This window comes from Brachionichthys hirsutus, chromosome 20 (assembly GCF_040956055.1).
Source record: "Brachionichthys hirsutus isolate HB-005 chromosome 20, CSIRO-AGI_Bhir_v1, whole genome shotgun sequence".
Lineage (NCBI taxonomy): Eukaryota > Metazoa > Chordata > Actinopteri > Lophiiformes > Brachionichthyidae > Brachionichthys > Brachionichthys hirsutus.
Genome location: NC_090916.1, coordinates 10718362 through 10739159, shown reverse-complemented (window position 1 = coordinate 10739159; position 20798 = coordinate 10718362). Strand labels below are relative to the sequence as shown.

Here is a 20798-nt window from a genome sequence, read left to right as displayed (position 1 = left end):
AGTCACACAGTAGCATGTATTACAGTACAAGTACAGTCACACAGTAGCATGTATTACAGTACAAGTACAGTCACACAGTAGCATGTATTACAGTACAGTCACACAGTAGCATGTATTACAGTACAAGTACAGTCACACAGTAGCATGTAATACAGTACAAGTACAGTCACACAGTAGCATGTATTACAGTACAAGTACAGTCACACAGTAGCATGTATTACAGTACAAGTACAGTCACACAGTAGCATGTAATACAGTACAAGTACAGTCACACAGTAGCATGTATTACAGTACAAGTACAGTCACACAGTAGTATGTATTACAGTACAAGTACAGTCAAACAGTAGCATGTATTACAGTGCAAGTACAGTCAAACAGTAGCATGTATTACAGTACAAGTACAGTAAACAGTAGCATGTATTACAGTACAAGTACAGTCACACAGTAGTATGTATTACAGTACAAGTACAGTCAAACAGTAGCATGTATTACAGTACAAGTACAGTCAAACAGTAGCATGTATTACAGTGCAAGTACAGTCAAACAGTAGCATGTATTACAGTACAAGTACAGTCACACAGTAGCATGTATTACAGTGCAAGTACAGTCACACAGTAGCATGTATTACAGTACAAATACAGTCAAACAGTAGCATGTATTACAGTACAAGTACAGTCACACAGTAGCATGTATTACAGTGCAAGTACAGTCACACAGTAGCATGTATTACAGTACAAGTACAGTCAAACATCCTGTCTCAGAGGAGCATTTCTTGCGGTCTTGTTTCCGTTGAAAGTCCTTCGTACATAAATCATCCACAATTAACAATACAAATTTAACAATACAAATAAAAATAAAACCAATATTCAATAACTCAATTGATTCAACGTAACATTAGAAAAACAAAAATAAAATGATTTTACACCGCCGATGCAAACTAACAATTAATCTAAAATAAATTACACCACTGATGCAAAATGACAATGAATGACAATAAATTACATAAATTACAATAAATTACAAAGACACTTAATATGTGCAACGTAGGTGGACAAAAAAAGGGGGGGGGGGGGGGGTTGATCCGGAGAGAGTCGTGATGACTATCTCCGTTTCTGTCCCCCTGAAAGGTGTATTTTTAGGGCCGTTTTGACCGTTTTGGCCGTCGGTAGGCTTCCTGTGTGATCCAGTGATCAGATTTAGCCCAAAGGATTACGTTGCAGCTATTTTATGTTTGTTTATGTTCCCAGCCTTTGGTCAGTAATTTAAACATCTAAATATGTTAACATTAAAAAAGAAAATCCCCAGTATGAAGTAGTCTTTAAGTCTAAGTCACTAGGTTTGGATTAGCAGATGTATTACTCCTCCTACATCCCAGGTTATAGTTGAGCGAACATCAGAGGGTGAGAATCATCTCTCCCAGGTTTGTGAGGAAGCTGAGAGGCTGCGGCTCCACCTGCCAAATACTGGAGCAGTGCAGGTCCGGGAGCATCTCTCCTCCGGTCACAAAGAGTGGAGGAACTACCTGGACAGCTGTTCCCAAAGCAAACAGGACCTAGAGAGCATTGACCTTCTGAAAAGGTAAGTCATCCCTCTTCTCTTCCAGGTGTGTATGCAAGGTATTCCGAGTTAAGTGAAAGATCCCTAATCTCTCCATCTATATACCCTCGGTAACCCAGCTTTAATGGATCTGTGGAGGGTGTCAGGGAACGGTTGAAGCAGATGGATCTCTGCCTCAAGGCTGAATGTGCTGCTGAGTCAGCAGAAAGAGAAGTCACAGAAGAGCTGGAGAGGATGGACACCCTTCAGAAGGACTCCATTAAAATAAGGTGTGGATGCCTTGTGTCGTACCTGTCATAGTGTGAGGGGCTAAATATTCTAAAGATGAGAATTTTGTTTTCTCCAAAAAAGCAAATCTATTGAGAGTCTGTGCAAGGAGGCCCCGCTACTGTCTGAAGCAGGGCGGGGGTCAGGAGGTGAGGTCAGCGTGACAGGTCAGGTCCAGGTGGAGCACCAGGCCCTGCTAAAGGGAGCCAAGGAGAGGCTGCAATGTTGCCAGGAGAGCCAGGCCTTTGGAGAGTCCCTCCAAGGACTTTGGGCCTGGCTTGAGGAGATCCAGAAAAGACTGGGTACTGTAGACATCACCATGGGAACCAAAGGACAGCTGGAGCAAAGACTGGACACTGTGCAGGTGAGTGGTGAATTCTTTATTTTAATATAAATAATAAAACATTCAATGTTTGTTATATTCATATCTTTAAGAATAGTCAAATCTATGTTGAGAACTTTTACAGAATTGTACTCTAACATTCTATCGAATAAATATATTCATCATCACCAGGAAGTGACAAAGATTAGAAAAGGTGAGGTTAGAAAGGTGATGAAGAGGATGAAGAATGGGAAGGCGGTTGGACCAGAGACACACCTGTGCACAGTGGCGGGCGGTGCATTTTACACCTCGGCCTTCAGTGAAGTCCTACTTAGTCCGACTTGAATAAATACCCCTCATAATACCATCATTTATGACACCACGGCTTTAGAAATAATGTACAAACACACACTTACGCACTACTGGGTGCTGCATCACCTCAATCGTGTACAACACAGGATATTTTTTCCAGAGCATTTAAAAATCAATAAACTCCATCAGCAATTAAAACTTACCACTATACGTGGTACTATCAAAGTTATAAATAAAAGGGAATTTAACACTATTTGTCCAAAACGTTTTAAAGTCCACCAAGAATATAGGCAAGCTTTAAATTGGGAACTTGCAGTTTAATATAAGAAAGACGGCAACAAAACGGCCACATTTGTCTCGTTGTGTACTTCCACTACAATCACACAGCTGCACCGGCGCGCCACATTATTTACACACATTGCATTTACAGTATATCTGTGATTTTATTTCCTTATCATGTTAAATAAATAAAATGTTGGTACTCACCAAAACAGCTGTCCCCCAAAACAGTTATTTGAAAACAAAATCCATTCTCCTTTCTTAAAGTTCCTAAATCCAGTGTTGCGCCAAACATTAAATCGATCCCTTGCAAACAAAAGGCATTCCCAGCAGAACAATTTGCAGCGACTCTCGGAAGCTGTAAGCCAAAAGTTTGAAGCCTGGAAGTGGCGTACAAATGCTTTCCCCACCCGGGACAGGTTAGCTAGCTCCGGAGTTGGACGACGTCGGCTCACGAGAGCTAGCTTCTCTGTAAAGGTCCGTCTTGAAAATGGCCTTTCAAGAATATCCACAACCAAATCCACACTTTCCCCTCCTTCGGCCATTGTGGGTTAAAAGCGCAGGAATAATTGTGGCTTTATTCTCGGTCGGTCGCTCCGTACCGGTGCGCAATAGTTGATGACGCAATATGCCTAGCGCTGCCCTCTCACACGGAGTATCCAATCACAGGCAGGAAGGCCTTACTTTCACCAACTCGTGATCTGATTGGCTATCGCAACTGTCTATCAACTCTAAGAGCCAATCACAGGACGCGTTATTGACTTGTAACGTGAGACATGCAGGAAGGACTTGTTTCACCAACTCGTGATCTGATTGGCTATCGCAACTGTCTATCAACTCAACTCTACGAGCCCGTTCACTCACACAACACAGACGGCAAGCAGCGCTGATTCTGAAGGTCTCGGACGGGTAGTACTTGCCACTGGTACTATGAAATCCGCCTGGCAACACAAGCTAGCTGAATTCTGATTGGATAAAAACTCTCACCTAAAAATACATCACTGGAATATAATATGACATGAATGTGAAGAATATATATATATATACATAAAATTAAATTGATTTTATCATAAATATGATCATGTATTCTTGATTTCTGGTTATGTTAGGCAAGCAGAGAAGGCCTTGCAGGCCCTGACCGCCCGCCACTGCTTGTGCAGGTGTGGAAGTGTCTAGGAGAGGAAGCTGCAGAGTTTTTAACGGGTTGTTGAATACAATCCTAGAGGAAGAAGATGAAGAGGAACGGAGGAGAAGAGTTCTGGTGTTCTTCAAGAAGAAGGGAGACAAACAGAGTTGTAGAAACTACAGAGGATAAAGCTGATGAGATACGATGAGGTTATGGGAAAAGGTGTTTGAGGCTAGACTAAGGACAGAAGTGAGTATTTGTGAGCAGCAGTATTGCTTCATGCTGATGAAGAGTACCACAGACACAACGTTAGCGTTGATGCTAGCAATGGAGAAGAACAGGAAGGTCAGAAGGAGCTGCGTTGTGTCTTTGTAGATCTAGAGAAAGCCTAGGACAGGGTGTACAGAGAGGAACTGTGGTACTGCATGAGGTACTGTGGTACTGCATGAGGTACTGTGGTACTGCATGAAGAACTGTAGTACTGCATGAGGTACTGCGGTACTGCATGAAGTACTGTGGTACTGCATGAGGTACTGTGGTACTGCATGAGGTACTGTGGTACTGCATGAAGTACTGTGGTACTGCATGAGGTACTGTGGTACTGCATGAAGTACTGTGGTACTGCATGAAGTACTGTAGTACTGCATGAGGTACTGTGGTACTGCATGAGGTACTGTGGTACTGTATGAGGTACTGTAGTACTGCATGAGGTAATGTGGTACTGCATGAGGTACTGTGGTACTGCATGAGGTACTGTGGTACTGCATGAGGTACTGTAGTACTGCATGAGGTACTGTGGTACTGCATGAGGTACTGCGGTACTGCATGAAGTACTGTGGTACTGCATGAGGTACTGTGGTACTGCATGAGGTACTGTGGTACTGCATGCAGTACTGTGGTACTGCATGAGGTACTGTGGTACTGCATGAAGTACTGTGGTACTGCATGAAGTACTGTGGTACTCCATGAGGTACTGCGGTACTGCATGAAGTACTGTGGTACTGCATGAGGTACTGTGGTACTGCATGAGGTACTGTAGTACTGCATGAAGTACTGTGATACTGCATGAGGTACTGTAGTACTGCATGAGTAGTCGTAGTATGTCAGTGTAGTTCAGGACAGCAGTGAAGTGTGCAGCAGGAGTAACAGGAGTTTAGTGTAGAGGTGGGATGCACCAGGGATCAGCTCTGAGCCCCTTTTTGTTGCCATGGTGATGGATAGACTAACAGATGAGGTGAGACAGGAAGCTCCTCTGAATATGATGTTTGCAGATGACATTGTGATCTGCAGGTAGAGGAGAATCTAGAGAAGTGGAGGTCTGCTCTAGAAAAGAGAGGGATGAAGGTGAGCAGGAGTAAAACAGAGTACATGTGTGTACATGAGAAGGTCCCAGGGGGGACAGTGAAGCTACAAGGAAGAGACGTAAAGAAGGGAGAGGACTTCAGGTACCTCGGGTCAACAGAGCAGAGTGATGGAGAGAATGTGGAAAGGAGGTGAAGAATGGTGTGCAGGCAGGCTGGAACGGGGGGAGGAGAGTATCAGGTGTGCTCTGTGATAGGACGAAGGGACAGGTCTACAAGACAGTGGTGAGGACAGCCATGATGGACGGCTTAGAGACAGTGGTGAGGACAGCCATGATGGATGGCTCAGAGACAGTGGAGAGGACAGCCATGATGGACGGCTTAGAGACAGTGGTGAGGACAGCATGATGGACGGCTCAGAGACAGTGGTGAGGACAGCCATGATGGACGGCTTAGAGACAGTGGTGAGGACAGCATGATGGACGGCTTAGAGACAGTGGTGAGGACAGCCATGATGGACGGCTTAGAGACAGTGGTGAGGACAGCCATGATGGACGGCTTAGAGACAGTGTCTCTGAGGAAAAGACAGGAGGCGGAGCTAGAAGTGGAAGAGATGAAGATGCTGAGGTTCTCCTTGGGAGTGTCCAGGTAGGACAGGATTAGAAATGAGACAATAAGAGGGACAGTGAAGGTTAGACATTTTGGAGACGAGGTCAGCGAGACCAGACTTTGATGGTTTGGACATGTCCAGAGGAGAGACAGGGACTATATCGGTAGAAGGATGCTGAGGATGGAACTGCCAGGGAACAGGACTAGAGGACGACCCAGGAGAAGAGACATGGACGTAGTGAGGGAGGACATGAGAGTGGCTGGTGTTGGGGAGGACGATGCAAAGGACAGGACTAGAGGACGACCCAGGAGAAGAGACATGGACGTAGTGAGGGAGGACATGAGAGTGGCTGGTGTTGGGGAGGACGATGCAAAGGACAGGGCTAGAGGACGACCCAGGAGAAGAGACATGGACGTAGTGAGGGAGGACATGAGAGTGGCTGGTGTTGGGGAGGACGATGCAAAGGACAGGGCTAGAGGACGACCCAGGAGAAGAGACATGGACGTAGTGAGGGAGGACATGAGAGTGGCTGGTGTTGGGGAGGACGATGCAAAGGACAGGGCTAGAGGACGACCCAGGAGAAGAGACATGGACGTAGTGAGGGAGGACATGAGAGTGGCTGGTGTTGGGGAGGACGATGCAAAGGACAGGGTGAAGTGGAGATAGTACAGTAGTAGTAATTGATTTTGTCGTGAACACTAGAGGGGGATGTTTGCTTGAGAAAGTATTTATGTTCTGTATTATGTTATGTTTAGTATTTAAATTCTGACCCTGCATTGTTTGCTCAGGACATCCTCCTTTTGAAGGGGGGGGGTGAAGTCGAGCTAAATATGGTCATGTCCAAGGGGAAGCTCGCCCCCCGAGGCTACGGCGCCACCGGACAGAAACTGGTCCACTCTCAGCGACAGGAAGTGGAGGACGCGTGGGCCACGCTGCTTGTATCCGCCATGAGCTGCCACAGGTAGACCGCTCACCTTGTTGCAACAATATTACAATATTATGGGATGTTCCTAGGACAAAACATTTGAAGACATTACTGCATTTCATATTTTGGTACCTCAGCACCCTGAATTGCACGGCATCGCCGCACCGGTGCTGCATTCATGTGTCGTAGTAAACTGAGGAACGCTGAACGCCACCAGAGAGTTCCTTTCATTCACGCAGGTGTGCTTTGACTGGGGATGTTCCAGAACTGCTTGGTATTTTTCAGTGGATACCATAAAGGTACGGCGTGTTGGTACGGCGTATCTGTACTGCGTATTTGTACTGCGTATCGGTGCCCAGCCTGCCTGGGAACACGTCTTTCAGTCTCCTCGGTGGCTCTTCCTTGAACACTAGACTGCAGTGAACTGACTTTATTTCTGCATCCAGCCATTCTGGACATTTGCTTTTTAATATGCCAGAAAAAGTATTACCTCTGACGAAAGGTCACTCACCTGAATGTTATGCCCCACCCCCTTCTTTGTGAGAGGTTCTCTTCACGATGATAGATTGACGTCTCAAGCGATTAATTATCATTTGGTTAAACACATAATTAGTGGCACTTGTCCCATTTTGAAACTGATTGATGTGTCAGTCTGTTTGCTCTGTCTGGGGGCATGCATCAATTGGTGTGTGTGGGGGGGGGGGGGGTAATATTGTGTATGTGTGTGTGGGGGGGGGGTAATATTGTGTATGTGTGTGTGGGGGGGGGGTTAATATTGTGTATGTGTGTGTGGGGGGGGGTAATATTGTGTATGTGTGTGGGGGGGGGGGTAATATTGTGTATGTGTGTGTGTGGGGGGGTAATATTGTGTATGTGTGTGTGGGGGGGGGTAATATTGTGTATGTGTGTGTGGGGGGGGGTAATATTGTGTATGTGTGTGTGTGGGGGGGGGTAATATTGTGTATGTGTGTGTGGGGGGGGGGGGGTAATATTGTGTATGTGTGTGTGGGGGGGGGTAATATTGTGTATGTGTGTGTGTGGGGGGGGGGGTAATATTGTGTATGTGTGTGTGTGTGGGGGGGTAATATTGTGTATGTGTGTGTGGGGGGGGGTAATATTGTGTATGTGTGGGGGGGGGGGGTAATATTGTGTGTGTGTGTGTGGGGGGGGGGTAATATTGTGTGTGTGTGTGGGGGGGGGGGGTAATATTGTGTATGTGTGTGTGGGGGGGGGGTAATATTGTGTATGTGTGTGGGGGGGGGGGGGTAATATTGTGTGTGTGTGTGGGGGGGGGGGTAATATTGTGTATGGTGTGTGGGGGGGGGGGTAATATTGTGTATGTGTGTGGGGGGGGGGGGTAATATTGTGTATGTGTGTCTGCATTCATGTTTGCTTGAACCGCTCAATAAGCCAGTATTACAAACGACCAATTAAAATAGTAGTTTTGTCTTAAATGTACAGATTAAATCTGGCAGGTTCGTTTAAATGAACTGAATTACCAAATGTTCATTTACAAACATTCATGTATTCATTTAAATACCCTAACTGTGGAGATATTTGGAGCCAGAATGTTTCCCTTTATTCCTGATGCAAACATTTCCCCAGTCACATGATCTAACATCGAGCTGCTGTCCTTCAGTGGTTTCGAGTGGACCGCCTCCCAGTGGGGGGGCTACCAGGTCAGCGCCACCTACCTGCGGTGCTGGATGGGGGCCGTAGAGCGGGAGGTGTGTGCCCCTCTCGTTCCCCAGCCAGGGCCCCGAGAAAAGGCTTCCCATGTAGACAGACTACGAACCCTGCTGACTGACCTGGAGGACCACCAGGTGGCGCTGTCCAGTCTTGAAGAAAAAGGGACGGGCGATGGCAGCGTCAGCCATGGAGCACGCAGCCGACCTCAGCAGCAGTTTGAGGGACTCGCAGCCTTGGTGCAGGTCGAGTGTTCAATAAATAATCGAGTTTATAAATCAGAGTAACTGTTGGATGAGATCATTCTGTTTGTACCTTTAGGAGCGAGTACTTCTGGAATTATTGAGTTTATAAATCAGAGTAACTGTTGGATGAGATCATTCTGTTTGTACCTTTAGGAGCGAGTACTTCTGGAATTATCGAGTTTATAAATCAGAGTAACTGTTGGATGAGATCATTCTGTTTGTACCTTTAGGAGCGAGTACTTCTGGAATAATCGAGTTTATAAATCAGAGTAACTGTTGGATGAGATCATTCTGTTTGTACCTTTAGGAGCGAGTACTTCTGGAATAATCGAGTTTATAAATCAGAGTAACTGTTGGATGAGATCATTCTGTTTGTACCTTTAGGAGCGAGTACTTCTGGAATTATCGAGTTTATAAATCAGAGTAACTGTTGGATGAGATCATTCTGTTTGTACCTTTAGGAGCGAGTACTTCTGGAATTATTGAGTTTATAAATCAGAGTAACTGTTGGATGAGATCATTCTGTTTGTACCTTTAGGAGCGAGTACTTCTGGCACAGTCTGTCGTGTTGGAACAGGCTGCCTGGTTTCTGACTGCTGGCGAGGAGCTCCAGCACTGCTCTGATGCATCGGGAGACTCCGCCTCCATCAGGAAGAAGCTGAGGGTAAGAAAACGGCGCCTCCCTTTGTCCTCCTTTTTCACCGTTCTGTCACGATTTGACAACTGGACAAATCCTGGGGGGGAAACTCCTCATCTGTACCATGAAAGATAATCGTGAGCTGTTGTGACAGGTGGGGGGGCTATTGTCCTGCTGGGGGGGGTAACGGTGCACCGTTACTTCATTGTCATAATAAAGACTTGACATGAGTTAAACAGGAAATGTATTTAAAATCAAATATTATCAGCAGTTTTCTTTCCACTCTAATTTTAATGTGGCTTTTCTCACACCAGAGATCTGCTTAGTTTCAGAGTTCATATATTACATACGCTAAGAATACTTTCATCTTTATGGACTCCTGCTGTGAAAGAGGACAAACTACACCTCACCTAAATATCTCTGATTTTACCACCAGGACGTTTGTGTTGTATAAAAATGTACAAGAGGTTTTTCAGTTTAGGGTTAGAAAACATATGAGCAGATATTGATTTGGTTTGGATTGTCATGTACCAGTACATGTACATGTATATGTATATTTATCATTTGTCGTACACACATGCTAGTTACTTTCCCGTTCCCATTCAAGGTTATATCACTTGTGTCCTTGGAATCCCTCCATTAGCTTGCTGCTATCACATCACACTCAAGTCTGTATTACAGAGTACTACAGAGTACTACAGAGTACTACAGAGTACTGCTAGTAATCAGGACAAATGCTGCAAAATCAGGGAGAAAGACAGAGCAGGAAACATCAAACCAACAGAGGCAGTAAATCCTCCAGGCTGCCGTTTCCGTAGCAACGTTGTCTCCTGCCCCGCCCACTCATGTTTAGGAGCGTGTTGAGAGTCTCAGCCTGGTCCGGGGGGGCGCGGCGTCCCCCGCAGAGCACACAGCAGCGGGAGGCTGTGAGGCCATGGGCCGCCAGCTGGGGGCGCTATCCCAGGCACTGGAGCAGTGGGAGGGGGCCGCCCAGGGAGCCAGAGACGGCCTGGGGGGGGCCCTGGCCGCCCGGCTGGAGGACGAGTTGAAAGAGCTGGACGAACAGCAGAGAAGGCGGAGCCAGCAGCTGGTTGAAGCTGAGGGGCGGGGCAACCTGGCTCAGGTAAAAAAGTCAGACTCCAGGAGAGCTCAGGTTACGAACAACACACAGACACCAACTCACCATGTGCAGTAACTAATGTATACTACTACGATATGCAAAGTACTGCAAACTACAGTCTCACTTTAAATGTGTCCTTTAAGTTGTATTACCTGCATTTTATGTTATTATTGAACTTTATGTTGTAACGAGACACCAATCTCATTGTGTAGCAACTATGAGCTAGGACACACACACACACACACACACCTACACGCACACACCTACACACACACACCTACACACACACACACCTACACACACGCACACACACCTACACACACACACACACACGCACCTACACACACACACACACGCACACACACACACACACACCTACACGCACACACCTACACACACACACCTACACACACACACACCTACACACACGCACACACACCTACACACACACACACACACACGCACCTACACACACACACACACGCACACACACACACACACACACACACACCTACACACACACACGCACACCTACACTCACACACACCTACACACACACACACGCACACGCACACACACACACACACCTACACTCACACACACCTACACACACACACACACACACACCTACACACACGCACACACACACACACACACACCTACACACACACACACACCTACACACACACACACACACACACCTACACACACGCACACACACACACACGCACACGCACACACACACACACCTACACACACACACACACCTACACACACGCACACACACACACACACACCTACACACACACACACACCTACACACACGCACGCACGCACACACACGCACACACACACACACACGCACACACACACGCACGCACGCACACACACGCACACACACACACACACCTACACACACACACACACCTACACACACGCGCACACACACACACACACACACACACACACGCACACACACACTCCTTCATTCAGCTTTCTCCGTCAGTAATTATTTATTCATTCCATTTGTAACAGAGTTTTTAATCAGCTTTACGGGATCAGCGGCTCCAATCTGGTTCTCCTTTCCTCGACATTCAGCTCTCCTCCCTCCCCCTCCTCCTCCGTCCTCCCTCCTCCTCCCTCCCCCTCCCTCCCCCCTTTGTTTGTGTTTTTATTTTGCCATTGTTTCCCACTATCTTCACAAACACTCCCCCTTTCCAACCCTTCGACGTTCTCTTCTCTGGTTTGAACCGAAGCAGTCGGTGATGCTCCTGCTCCTCCTGCTCCTCCTGCTGCTCCTGCTCCTCCTGCTCCTGCTCCTCCTGCTCCTCCTGCTGCTCCTCCTGCTCCTGCTCCTCCTGCTCCCCTGCTCTCTCAGCTGCAGGAGTCGGTTCTGGCCTGCTCCTCGCCTGCTCCTCTTCTCCCCTCCTGCTATGTTTACCGTGTGACAGTTTCTTTGTATTTTAACCCTTCACACTTCAACCGTGACTTTCTCCAGTTTTCCTCAATTTGGGGCTGTCAAGAAAAAGAGGAGGAGTCTCTCCCTCCGCCGCTCCTCTCTCTCCTCCTCCAGCCTTTTCCCTGTATCGAACCTGATTTTCATCACGCGCTCATTTGAGCACATTTGAGCCAGTCCTGCATCTGTGAGGGCTGATGGCTGAATTACACAGGGAGAGGGAGAGGGGGGGCAGAATATATGTGGGAGGGATTAAGCACACTGAGTAGGGAGGAGGAGGAGGAGGAGGAGAGAGGAGCGAAGAGAAAGTAGTAGCACAGGAAGGAGAAGAAGAGGAGCACCGGGTCCACGAGAGGAGGGAAGGAGGGAGGGGGGTTTGTTTACTTGTAATATGTCAGAGAGAGAGAGAGAGAGAGAGAGAGAGAGTACATTTCATGGGACAGCATTTCTAGAGTCCAGAATGTGTTAACGGCGAGCAGGAGAAGGATCCACAGCTGCAAGAACAGACACACTATTATACAAGCAACACTGTGAGTATGTGTGTGTGTGTGTGTGTGTGTGTGTGTGTGTGTGTGTAGGCTGGGTGTCATGGAAGACAAGTACACAACTGATCAGCATGACACCCTCCAGCAGCGTTCTCATGCTCCCGTTCACGCCCTGTGTTTGTCCATTCTGCTCTTCTTACCAAGTCTCACACACACTCACACACACACACTCACACACACACACTCACACACACACACACTCACACACACAGTCTCACACACACACACACACACACACACACTCTTACTCTTGACCTCTCCGGTGCTTCGTGTCTCTCAGGATATTCTGGAGGGCTTGCAGAGCGCCGAGCCGATGGCGGAGAGTTTGGACGGCCAGCTGGACGAACTGGTGCTGTCTTCAAGAGACTTGGGCTCACAACCAGAGCGCGTCGCCATGGTGATAAAACAGCACAACAGGTGAGAACACTCACTGCAGCTGAACCATCACGCGGACTTCAGTTACACAAAAGGCAGAAAAACAATAGAATTTGTATAAATAAATTAAAGCGACCCATTTGGGTGACATAAAACTATTGTATTGTAGCAATTTTAAAATCGGAATAAAATTATAAATAAACAAATTAAAACCGTAAACTTTGAACATTTGGCAGCAACAGCCTGAATATGACAAATCAGAATCCGAATGATATCAGCAACAGGAGAAACGATTCAAGCGTACATTTTTAAGACAGAAAGATTAACTGCTGAAAGCACAGAGATGCAGTGGAGAGGTGGGCGGGGCTTCCAGCTCAGGCTTCTCGCTTGCTTTTGCCACGGAGCGCTGAGATCGTGCTAGTAATAAATGTAACCCCTAGTAAATAGTACGAATCAGAAAAGCATAAAAAAGTTAATGTTACACAGAATTGTGTAACATTAACGTTTGGGCTGCGGTGTCGGGAGGGAGGTGGATCACAGCAAAATCGCAAAATCGTCGGTGTTAAATTAACACGAAGAGAGTTAAATCTAACACTGGAAAAGTGTCTACTCCTTTTAGTGTTAAAGTAACACTGATGAAAGTGTTAATTATTTAACACCTTCACAGTGTCATGGAAGGAATGAGGAAGGGTCCTCCCTTTGAAAGGGAGTCCCTCCAGAAAGCTGCTGGGTGACTGTCCTTCCTTTCCTTAGAAATCGCTGATTTCTTCGTACCCGGACACGTCTGACTGCTGCCTTTGTTTAGATCCATGACTAAGAGATCAAAAGAATAAATAAAAGAAACAGGCGCACGAAGCCAAACATTTGCACAGTTTGGTTCCTCTTTTATGTTCGAATTACAAAAATCTGTTTGACTTCCGAGCCTTTTTTTGTTCGAGAACCGAGGTTCCACTGTAAATAAATTGAAGAAGGATCAAGCTATAAGTAACAGCTAAGAAAATTAGAATGTCTTTTTTACTAATGTAATCTGGTATTATGCAATGCATAACACCAGAGGATAGATGCATTGTGTGTGTGTGTGTGTGTGTGTGTGTGTGAACATGCCAGATATAGCAGAAAAAACGAGCTTCTTCTACACGCATGTTATCTCGACTGTGTTAACCTTCCACGACCTCAACACGTCATTAAATCTCAAGGGTATTGTGTGTGTGTGTGTGTGTGTGTGTGTGTGTGTGTGTGATTTTGCCTCCCTTTGGACGCCTCTCTTAAACTGCTGTGCACCTTTTTTACCTGCTGTCATTCACCAATTCTTCCACTCTCACCTTCACCTGGCCCATATGTTTGAAGCCCAGTCACTGTCTTCTCAGGTTGGTCTACGTGTTATTCATTTTTAAGTTTCATTTGCATAAAAATGTATACACATATTTTTATTTATTTATTTATTTATTTGTTTCAAGCAGAATAAAAATTAAAAACAAAACAAAATTATACCTTTTTGCGTACAAGAAACCGTATATCGACTAAAGAAACAAAAACCCAACAAATATGTCCAAAGCAACCACCAAAGTTCATGTACACAAAAATAGCAAATAATACATTATATAGTGCTTGAAAAGGAGTGGGAAGAAGAAAAACTTATTAAATCCCACCCCCATAATACAACTGTTATTTCTCATCCATTGGAAAACCAGCAATTGAAAAAAAAACAAAAAAACAATTAACACAATGAAGATGAAAAAACAAAAACAAAAAAACAAACAAAACAATCAAGTAACATTTATACATAAGATAAATTACAAAATATATCTATATACAGTAGTCCCTCGATATAATGCGGTTCATTTTCCACGACTTCGCTGCTTCGCGGAGTTTTTTTGTGCAATTTCAGATTTTTCTTTTGCACTTGAACGCGCCTTGAAACGGCGCAAGACGAAGGGGCGGGTCGGAGGAACTGAAATACACGCGAGTCGCTATTAATAACTTTTATGTGTTCAACCTCGTAGGTTGATCATTAAAATTAAATTCGTTATTTCTAAAAGCTATCATGTTTATTTGTTAAGCGTTTGTTTTATAGCGCTCTTATTCTCGGTGTAAAAAGAGGCTTTTATTTTGTAGGAGCATAAACGTCACATCCCTTTTGGGTTTCGTTTCTTCCTGTTTATACATGTAGCCGCTGCCGTTCCGCTGTGCTAAGCTATCCAATAAAGCAGCATGAGAGGCTAAAGACAGCACGAGTAGAATATTTGTTCTTCTGCACTCCAAGCGGCTCTTTCCTCGACCTGCACGCCTTAACATTATTAACAGGAAAACGTTTACTGTACGTACTATATATTTATATTCCTCAAGCAAATGTTTAGTTCTGAAAAGGTTTTGATCTTTGGTTTCATTCTATAATACTGAAACAATCTATTTAGATTAATGCCTGACTGTTAAACGTGTATAAAGTGTGTGGTGAGGGGTTTTACAGCCTTAAAACATTTATGTACATGTATAATAATTGAAAAAAAAAAAAAATTACTACATTGCGGATTTCACTTATTGCGGGTTATTTTTGGAACGTAACCCCCGCAGAAAATGAGGGACTACTGTATATATTAAGGAGCCATTATAATAGGCCAGGATCAACATTAAGCCCCGCCCTCTCTGTACTGCATCAAGATCATGCGTTTGTAAATGAATTTAAATTTTTGAATATTTTTGCATTGTTTATGTTCAACATGCAAGCTATTCCACAATTTCACCCCACAGATGGTTAAACAAAAACTCTTCCTGGTGGTTCGAACTTTGGGTACTATAAAATTTCCAAATCCTCTTATGCCATGATGGAACTCTCTTAATGTAAAAAAACATTGTAATGTACTTGGTAGTGAGTAGTTAAATGCTTTAAATAAAATTAACAAGGTATGATATTTGACAAGATCATTAAATTTTAATAAATTTGATTGAATAAACAGATTATTAGTATGAGATAAAAATTCAGCTTTGTGCATGATTCTTACTGCTCTTTTTTGTAAGATGACTAATGGGTGTATTGTACACTGATACCTTAATGCTGCTTCCTCAGTTTTTAGCTTGACAAAAATTCCATACAATTTATTTTTCTTTTTGCAGGCGTTTTGTCGTCCTTTGGTTAACCAAGGGCATTTAGAATATTTTCTGTGTTGATGGTGTTCTTGAAGAGGGCAACATCTATTATAGAGCGAAATAAATATATCAAGAAAATTATTATATGCATTGTCCACATCATTTTCACAATAGACAGAGCCCCAATCCTGTAACATGAGACTGTTATCAAAAGCAGCGATCGTTTCTTCTGTTCTTAAACGTCTATATTTAACTTTTTTCTTTTCCTTGATCTTCATAATCTCACAGTCATAAACAGTAAAAATGGGTAAATGGTCCGTAATGTCACAAATGAGCAGTCCACTGAGTGCGTGATTCAACATGTTATTAGAAAAAATGTTATCAATTATTGTAGCACTGTGAGAAGTGATTCTGCTGGGTTTGGTAATAGATGGGTAAAGTGACATACTGTACATTGAGTCAAGAAAGTAATCAGTGGTGTTTTGCTTAGTTGGATTAAGTAGATCTATATTAAAATCTCCACAGATGAATATATCTTTTTTATATATGACAGAAAACAACTTCTCCATCCACTGATTGAATGATTCTACGCTTGACCTGGGTGACCTATAAATACAGCTAATAATAGTATTCTTCTTTTTATTATTAATGATTTCCACTGTTAAACACTCCATTATGTTGTCTACTGTAAGGGTCATATCTGTCATCACCGTAAATTGCATAGATTTATGAATATATAAAGCTACCCCACCTCCTATTCTATTTTCTCTATTCATAAAGTTTAGTTCATAGTCTTCTAAATTAAAATCAAAGTCTTTATTTTCATTGAACCATGTTTCTGTTATAGCTATGACACTAAAAGGGTGCCTGAAGAGTTGTAAATATTCCTTTATGGAATCAAAATCTGAGTACATACTTCTACTGTTAAAATGTATAATTGACAACTTTCCCTCCTGAATGACATTACTGGAGGGAACAACCCGAACAAAAGGATTTAAGTTTAGAATGAGGGATAACAGTTGTAAAGAAGGTGAAGAAGATCACGGAGGACCCCTAACCCTAACCCTAACCCTTCCAGCATGTCAGAGTGCAGCCCATCTTTGGAACCTCCTTAACAGCCTTATTCATACTCACGTGATGACATGAATGAAGAGCATCTGTATTCAGCACAATCTGTTGGAGACAGTGAGTGTAAGCGTGTGAAGAGTGGAGACAGCTGATGGATGAGAGGGATGCCCTGAAAAATGAAGTCGAGGACTACAAGAATACCCTTCAGCAAAACACGAGTCAAGCTGCTCAAATTCTCCAAAAGAAAAGAGGTTGATATGTCTACATACAGGATTACAATGTGCACTGTTCACGTGGGTGTTCAAGCTCGTCAAACCCAAACTGCCACATTTGCAGTATTTCAAAGGAACTCAGTCAGAAACTGTGAAATCACACCAAGTGAAGAAAGCAAGTGAGCCTGGGCCAAAACGTCGACTTTCACTTGTTTGGAACCTGCAGCAGCCTCATATCCCAGATAATGTCCACATGGCTGCCTTTACTAGCCGTTAAGCCATTGGCCAACAGCTGAGGAACTGAAAATGTACTATCCAGACCGCTTCAGGAAATACAAACAAGTAGTAGCCATTATTGCACCGAGGTACCAAGACAGAAGCAGTTCTCTGAAGCTGATGACAGGAATACAAAGCAGGTTGCAAACGCAAGAGTGGAATGAGTGATTGGACGAATGAAATAATTTAATAGTACGAAAATACGGAGAACCCATATTAGTTGACAGGTATGTGCAATAATTGCTGTCAAACAGAGCGAGCGTATCACAACAGGACTATGTCGATGTTGCAACAGGAAGCATCCAGCACATTGATCATCCAGAAACAAGGTCAAATCATTATAATCAGCTAACGCTATGTACATGCTAGCTTCATATAAATAAAGGATTTTCAAACACGTGGCAACATGCTACATGCTAGTTTGTTGTAATGAATTTGAAAGACGTATAATAATCATACATCCCACTAACAACATTATAGTGTGTGTTAAGATGTGAAGACAGCTTTTAATTTATAGTTTGAAAAGGTTTGATGCATGCTAGTTTTATTCTTTAAATACATTTTTTATTATTATTATTAAACATGTAGTCTTTTCTTCCATTCAGCAAATCTTAGCCCCATATTGATGGTTGTTTGCTACTGCATTCACATACTTGGTACAGAAAGTATTCTTTTATAATTATATTTTATACATACAGTGTGAGGCTTCACTCAGGTATTTTATTTATTTTTATTTGCATTGAATGCTCTTGTGAAATTAAAGGGCAATTTTAATACTAATGAGTGTGCAGTTCAAAATAAATGTTAATTCAGGCATTAACGTTTGTTTGTTCGATACCTCTATAAAATATTCTGAAACACTTTAACGTATTTTTATCCGTTTACTCGATTAAATAATTGATAGATGCAGTCCTAGACGGAAGCAAGCAATAAAAGTTCAAAAAACAACTTTACTCAAAAATATGCAGAGAAATACAGAATAACAGAAGTCGGCAAACGTGAACACAAAATACAGCAAAAACCAAATACTAAATACTAAACACTACACAGTGGGCAGTTGCCGGAAAAGACCGAAATCAAAAACACTGCTAAAACAGAATATCCAATATTTTCGCTCGCAGGAGGCAAAAGACGCCGTACAAAAACACATAAAGCTCGGAGGAACATGAGTTGCCAACTGGAATCCTAATCTCATTGTGTAGCTACTATGCCATGACAATAAAGGCTTTCTATTCTATTCTATTCTATGGAATCATCATTGCAAAAGCAACTCAAGGTTTCTCTTTGACACCGTAGCTAGGCTAACACAAAGCTAGAGCAGCATATTACTCATCTCTAATAGAAGAGAACAAATCTAATCCGAGGTTTCTCTCTGACACCGTAGCTAGGCTAACACAAAGCTAGAGCAGCATATTACTCATCTCTAATAGAAGAGAACAAATCTAATCCAAGGTTTCTCTCTGACACCGTAGCTAGGCTAACACAAAGCTAGAGCAGCATATTACTCATCTAATAGAAGAGAACAAATCTAATCCAAGGTTTCTCTCTGACACCGTAGCTAGGCTAACACAAAGCTAGAGCAGCATATTACTCATCTAATAGAAGAGAACAAATCTAATCCAAGGTTTCTCTCTGACACCGTAGCTAGGCTAACACAAAGCTAGAGCAGCATATTACTCATCTCTAATAGAAGAGAACAAATCTAATCCAAGGTTTCTCTTTGACACCGTAGCTAGGCTAACACAAAGCTAGATCAGCATATTACTCATCTCTAATAGAAGAGAACAAATCTAATCCAAGGTTTCTCTCTAACACCGTAGCTAGGCTAACACAAAGCTAGATCAGCATACTACTCATCGCCGAGCATAGCCTGCTGTTTGAATTCCAATCAGGCTTCAGAACATCCCACTCCACTGACACATGCCTCATATATCTGACCGACTACATTAAGCGTGAAGTAGACTCGGGCAAATACTGCGGCGTGGTCATGCTGGACCTCCAGAAGGCCTTTGACCCCGTTAACCATTCAATCCTATTGAATAAACTAGGGGCGATTGGTTTTGATAGCACATCAGTAAACTGGATGAAATCGTACCTTGAGGGACGAGAACAAATGGTGGACATAAACGGAACCTTGTCCTCGTCCCTCCCGGTGAGCTGTGGGGTTCCTCAAGGCAGCATTCTAGGGCCGTTACTGTTCCTCCTATACATTAACGACATGAGTGCTGCCTGTAACTGCAAATTGTTCCTGTTTGCTGATGACTCAGCACTCCTGATTTCGGGAGAGGACAAAGTGCAGGTTGAGGAAGCTCTCAGCTCTGAGGTCACCAGAATCCGTACTTGGCTTACGGATAACAAACTGTCACTACATCTTGGTAAAACCGAATCTATTCTTTTTGGGTCAAGACACTCTCTAAGTGAGATAAATGTTGATGATTTCAAGGTCACAGTCGATAATACAGTAATCTCCAGCAAAGAAGAGATTACCTATTTGGGCTGTGTTCTTGACAAATACCTGTCTGGCGATAGTATGGCAACTAAGGTGATCAAAAAAGTCAATCAGAGAACAAGATTTTTGGGCAGAATGTCTGCTTTTGTCTCCGGACTCTTGCTGGAGCCCTCGTTCAGCCCCTCTTTGACTATGCTAGCACCTCCTGGTATTCAAACATCAAAGTGTCCCTGAAAACCAGGCTCCAAACCTCCCAAAACAAACTGATTTGGCTACTCCTCAATCTGGGGCCCATGACCCACCTTCTTCCTGGACATTTTGCTAGCCTAAAATGGCTCAGGGTAGAAGACAGGGTTAAACAACTCAAAATGGGATTGGCATTTAAAATAGTCAATGCAGCTCTGCCCTCAGTCCCCTCAATCCCTGCATACCTGACGGAACACCTCCACAGATTTAGTGACACCCACAGCCACAACACTAGAGGGAGCTCAAACAACAACCTGATTACCCCCTCCTACAGGACCAACATGGGTAAATCATCTTTTTATAATACTGCCCCCAAGGGTGGAACTGTTTGACTCCTGCCCTCAAAACATGCACCTCTTTGGCCTCCTTCAAAACGGCCCTAAAAATACACCTTTCAGGGGGCAGAAACGGAGATAGTCATCACGACTCTCTCCGGATCAACCCCCCCCCCCCTTTTTTTTATCCACCTACGTTGTACATATTATGTGTCTTTTTAATTTATTGTTATTTTGCATCAATGGAGTAATTTAATATTAGTTTTATTTGTATTGTTAAATGTCGATGATTTATGTACGAAGGACTTTCAACGGAAACAAGACCGCAAGGGCTTTTTAGAAATGCTCCTCTTAGACAGGATGTTTGACTTTATTTGTACTGTAATACATGCTACTGTGTGACTGTACTTGTACTGTAATACATG

The 20798-nt window shown here is 43.7% G+C and overlaps 1 protein-coding gene across 1 annotated transcript in view; it reads left to right on the top strand.

Annotated features, from left to right (window-relative positions):
• Nucleotides 1-20798, top strand: part of syne1a (spectrin repeat containing, nuclear envelope 1a) — a 169835-nt gene that overhangs the window by 47457 nt on the left and 101580 nt on the right. Inside the window, exons 20-23 of the mRNA XM_068754152.1 lie at nucleotides 8339-8630; nucleotides 9169-9294; nucleotides 10121-10390; nucleotides 12669-12805. Of these exons, the coding sequence (XP_068610253.1) occupies nucleotides 8339-8630; nucleotides 9169-9294; nucleotides 10121-10390; nucleotides 12669-12805 (825 nt within the window). The remainder of the gene's footprint in view (nucleotides 1-8338; nucleotides 8631-9168; nucleotides 9295-10120; nucleotides 10391-12668; nucleotides 12806-20798) is intronic.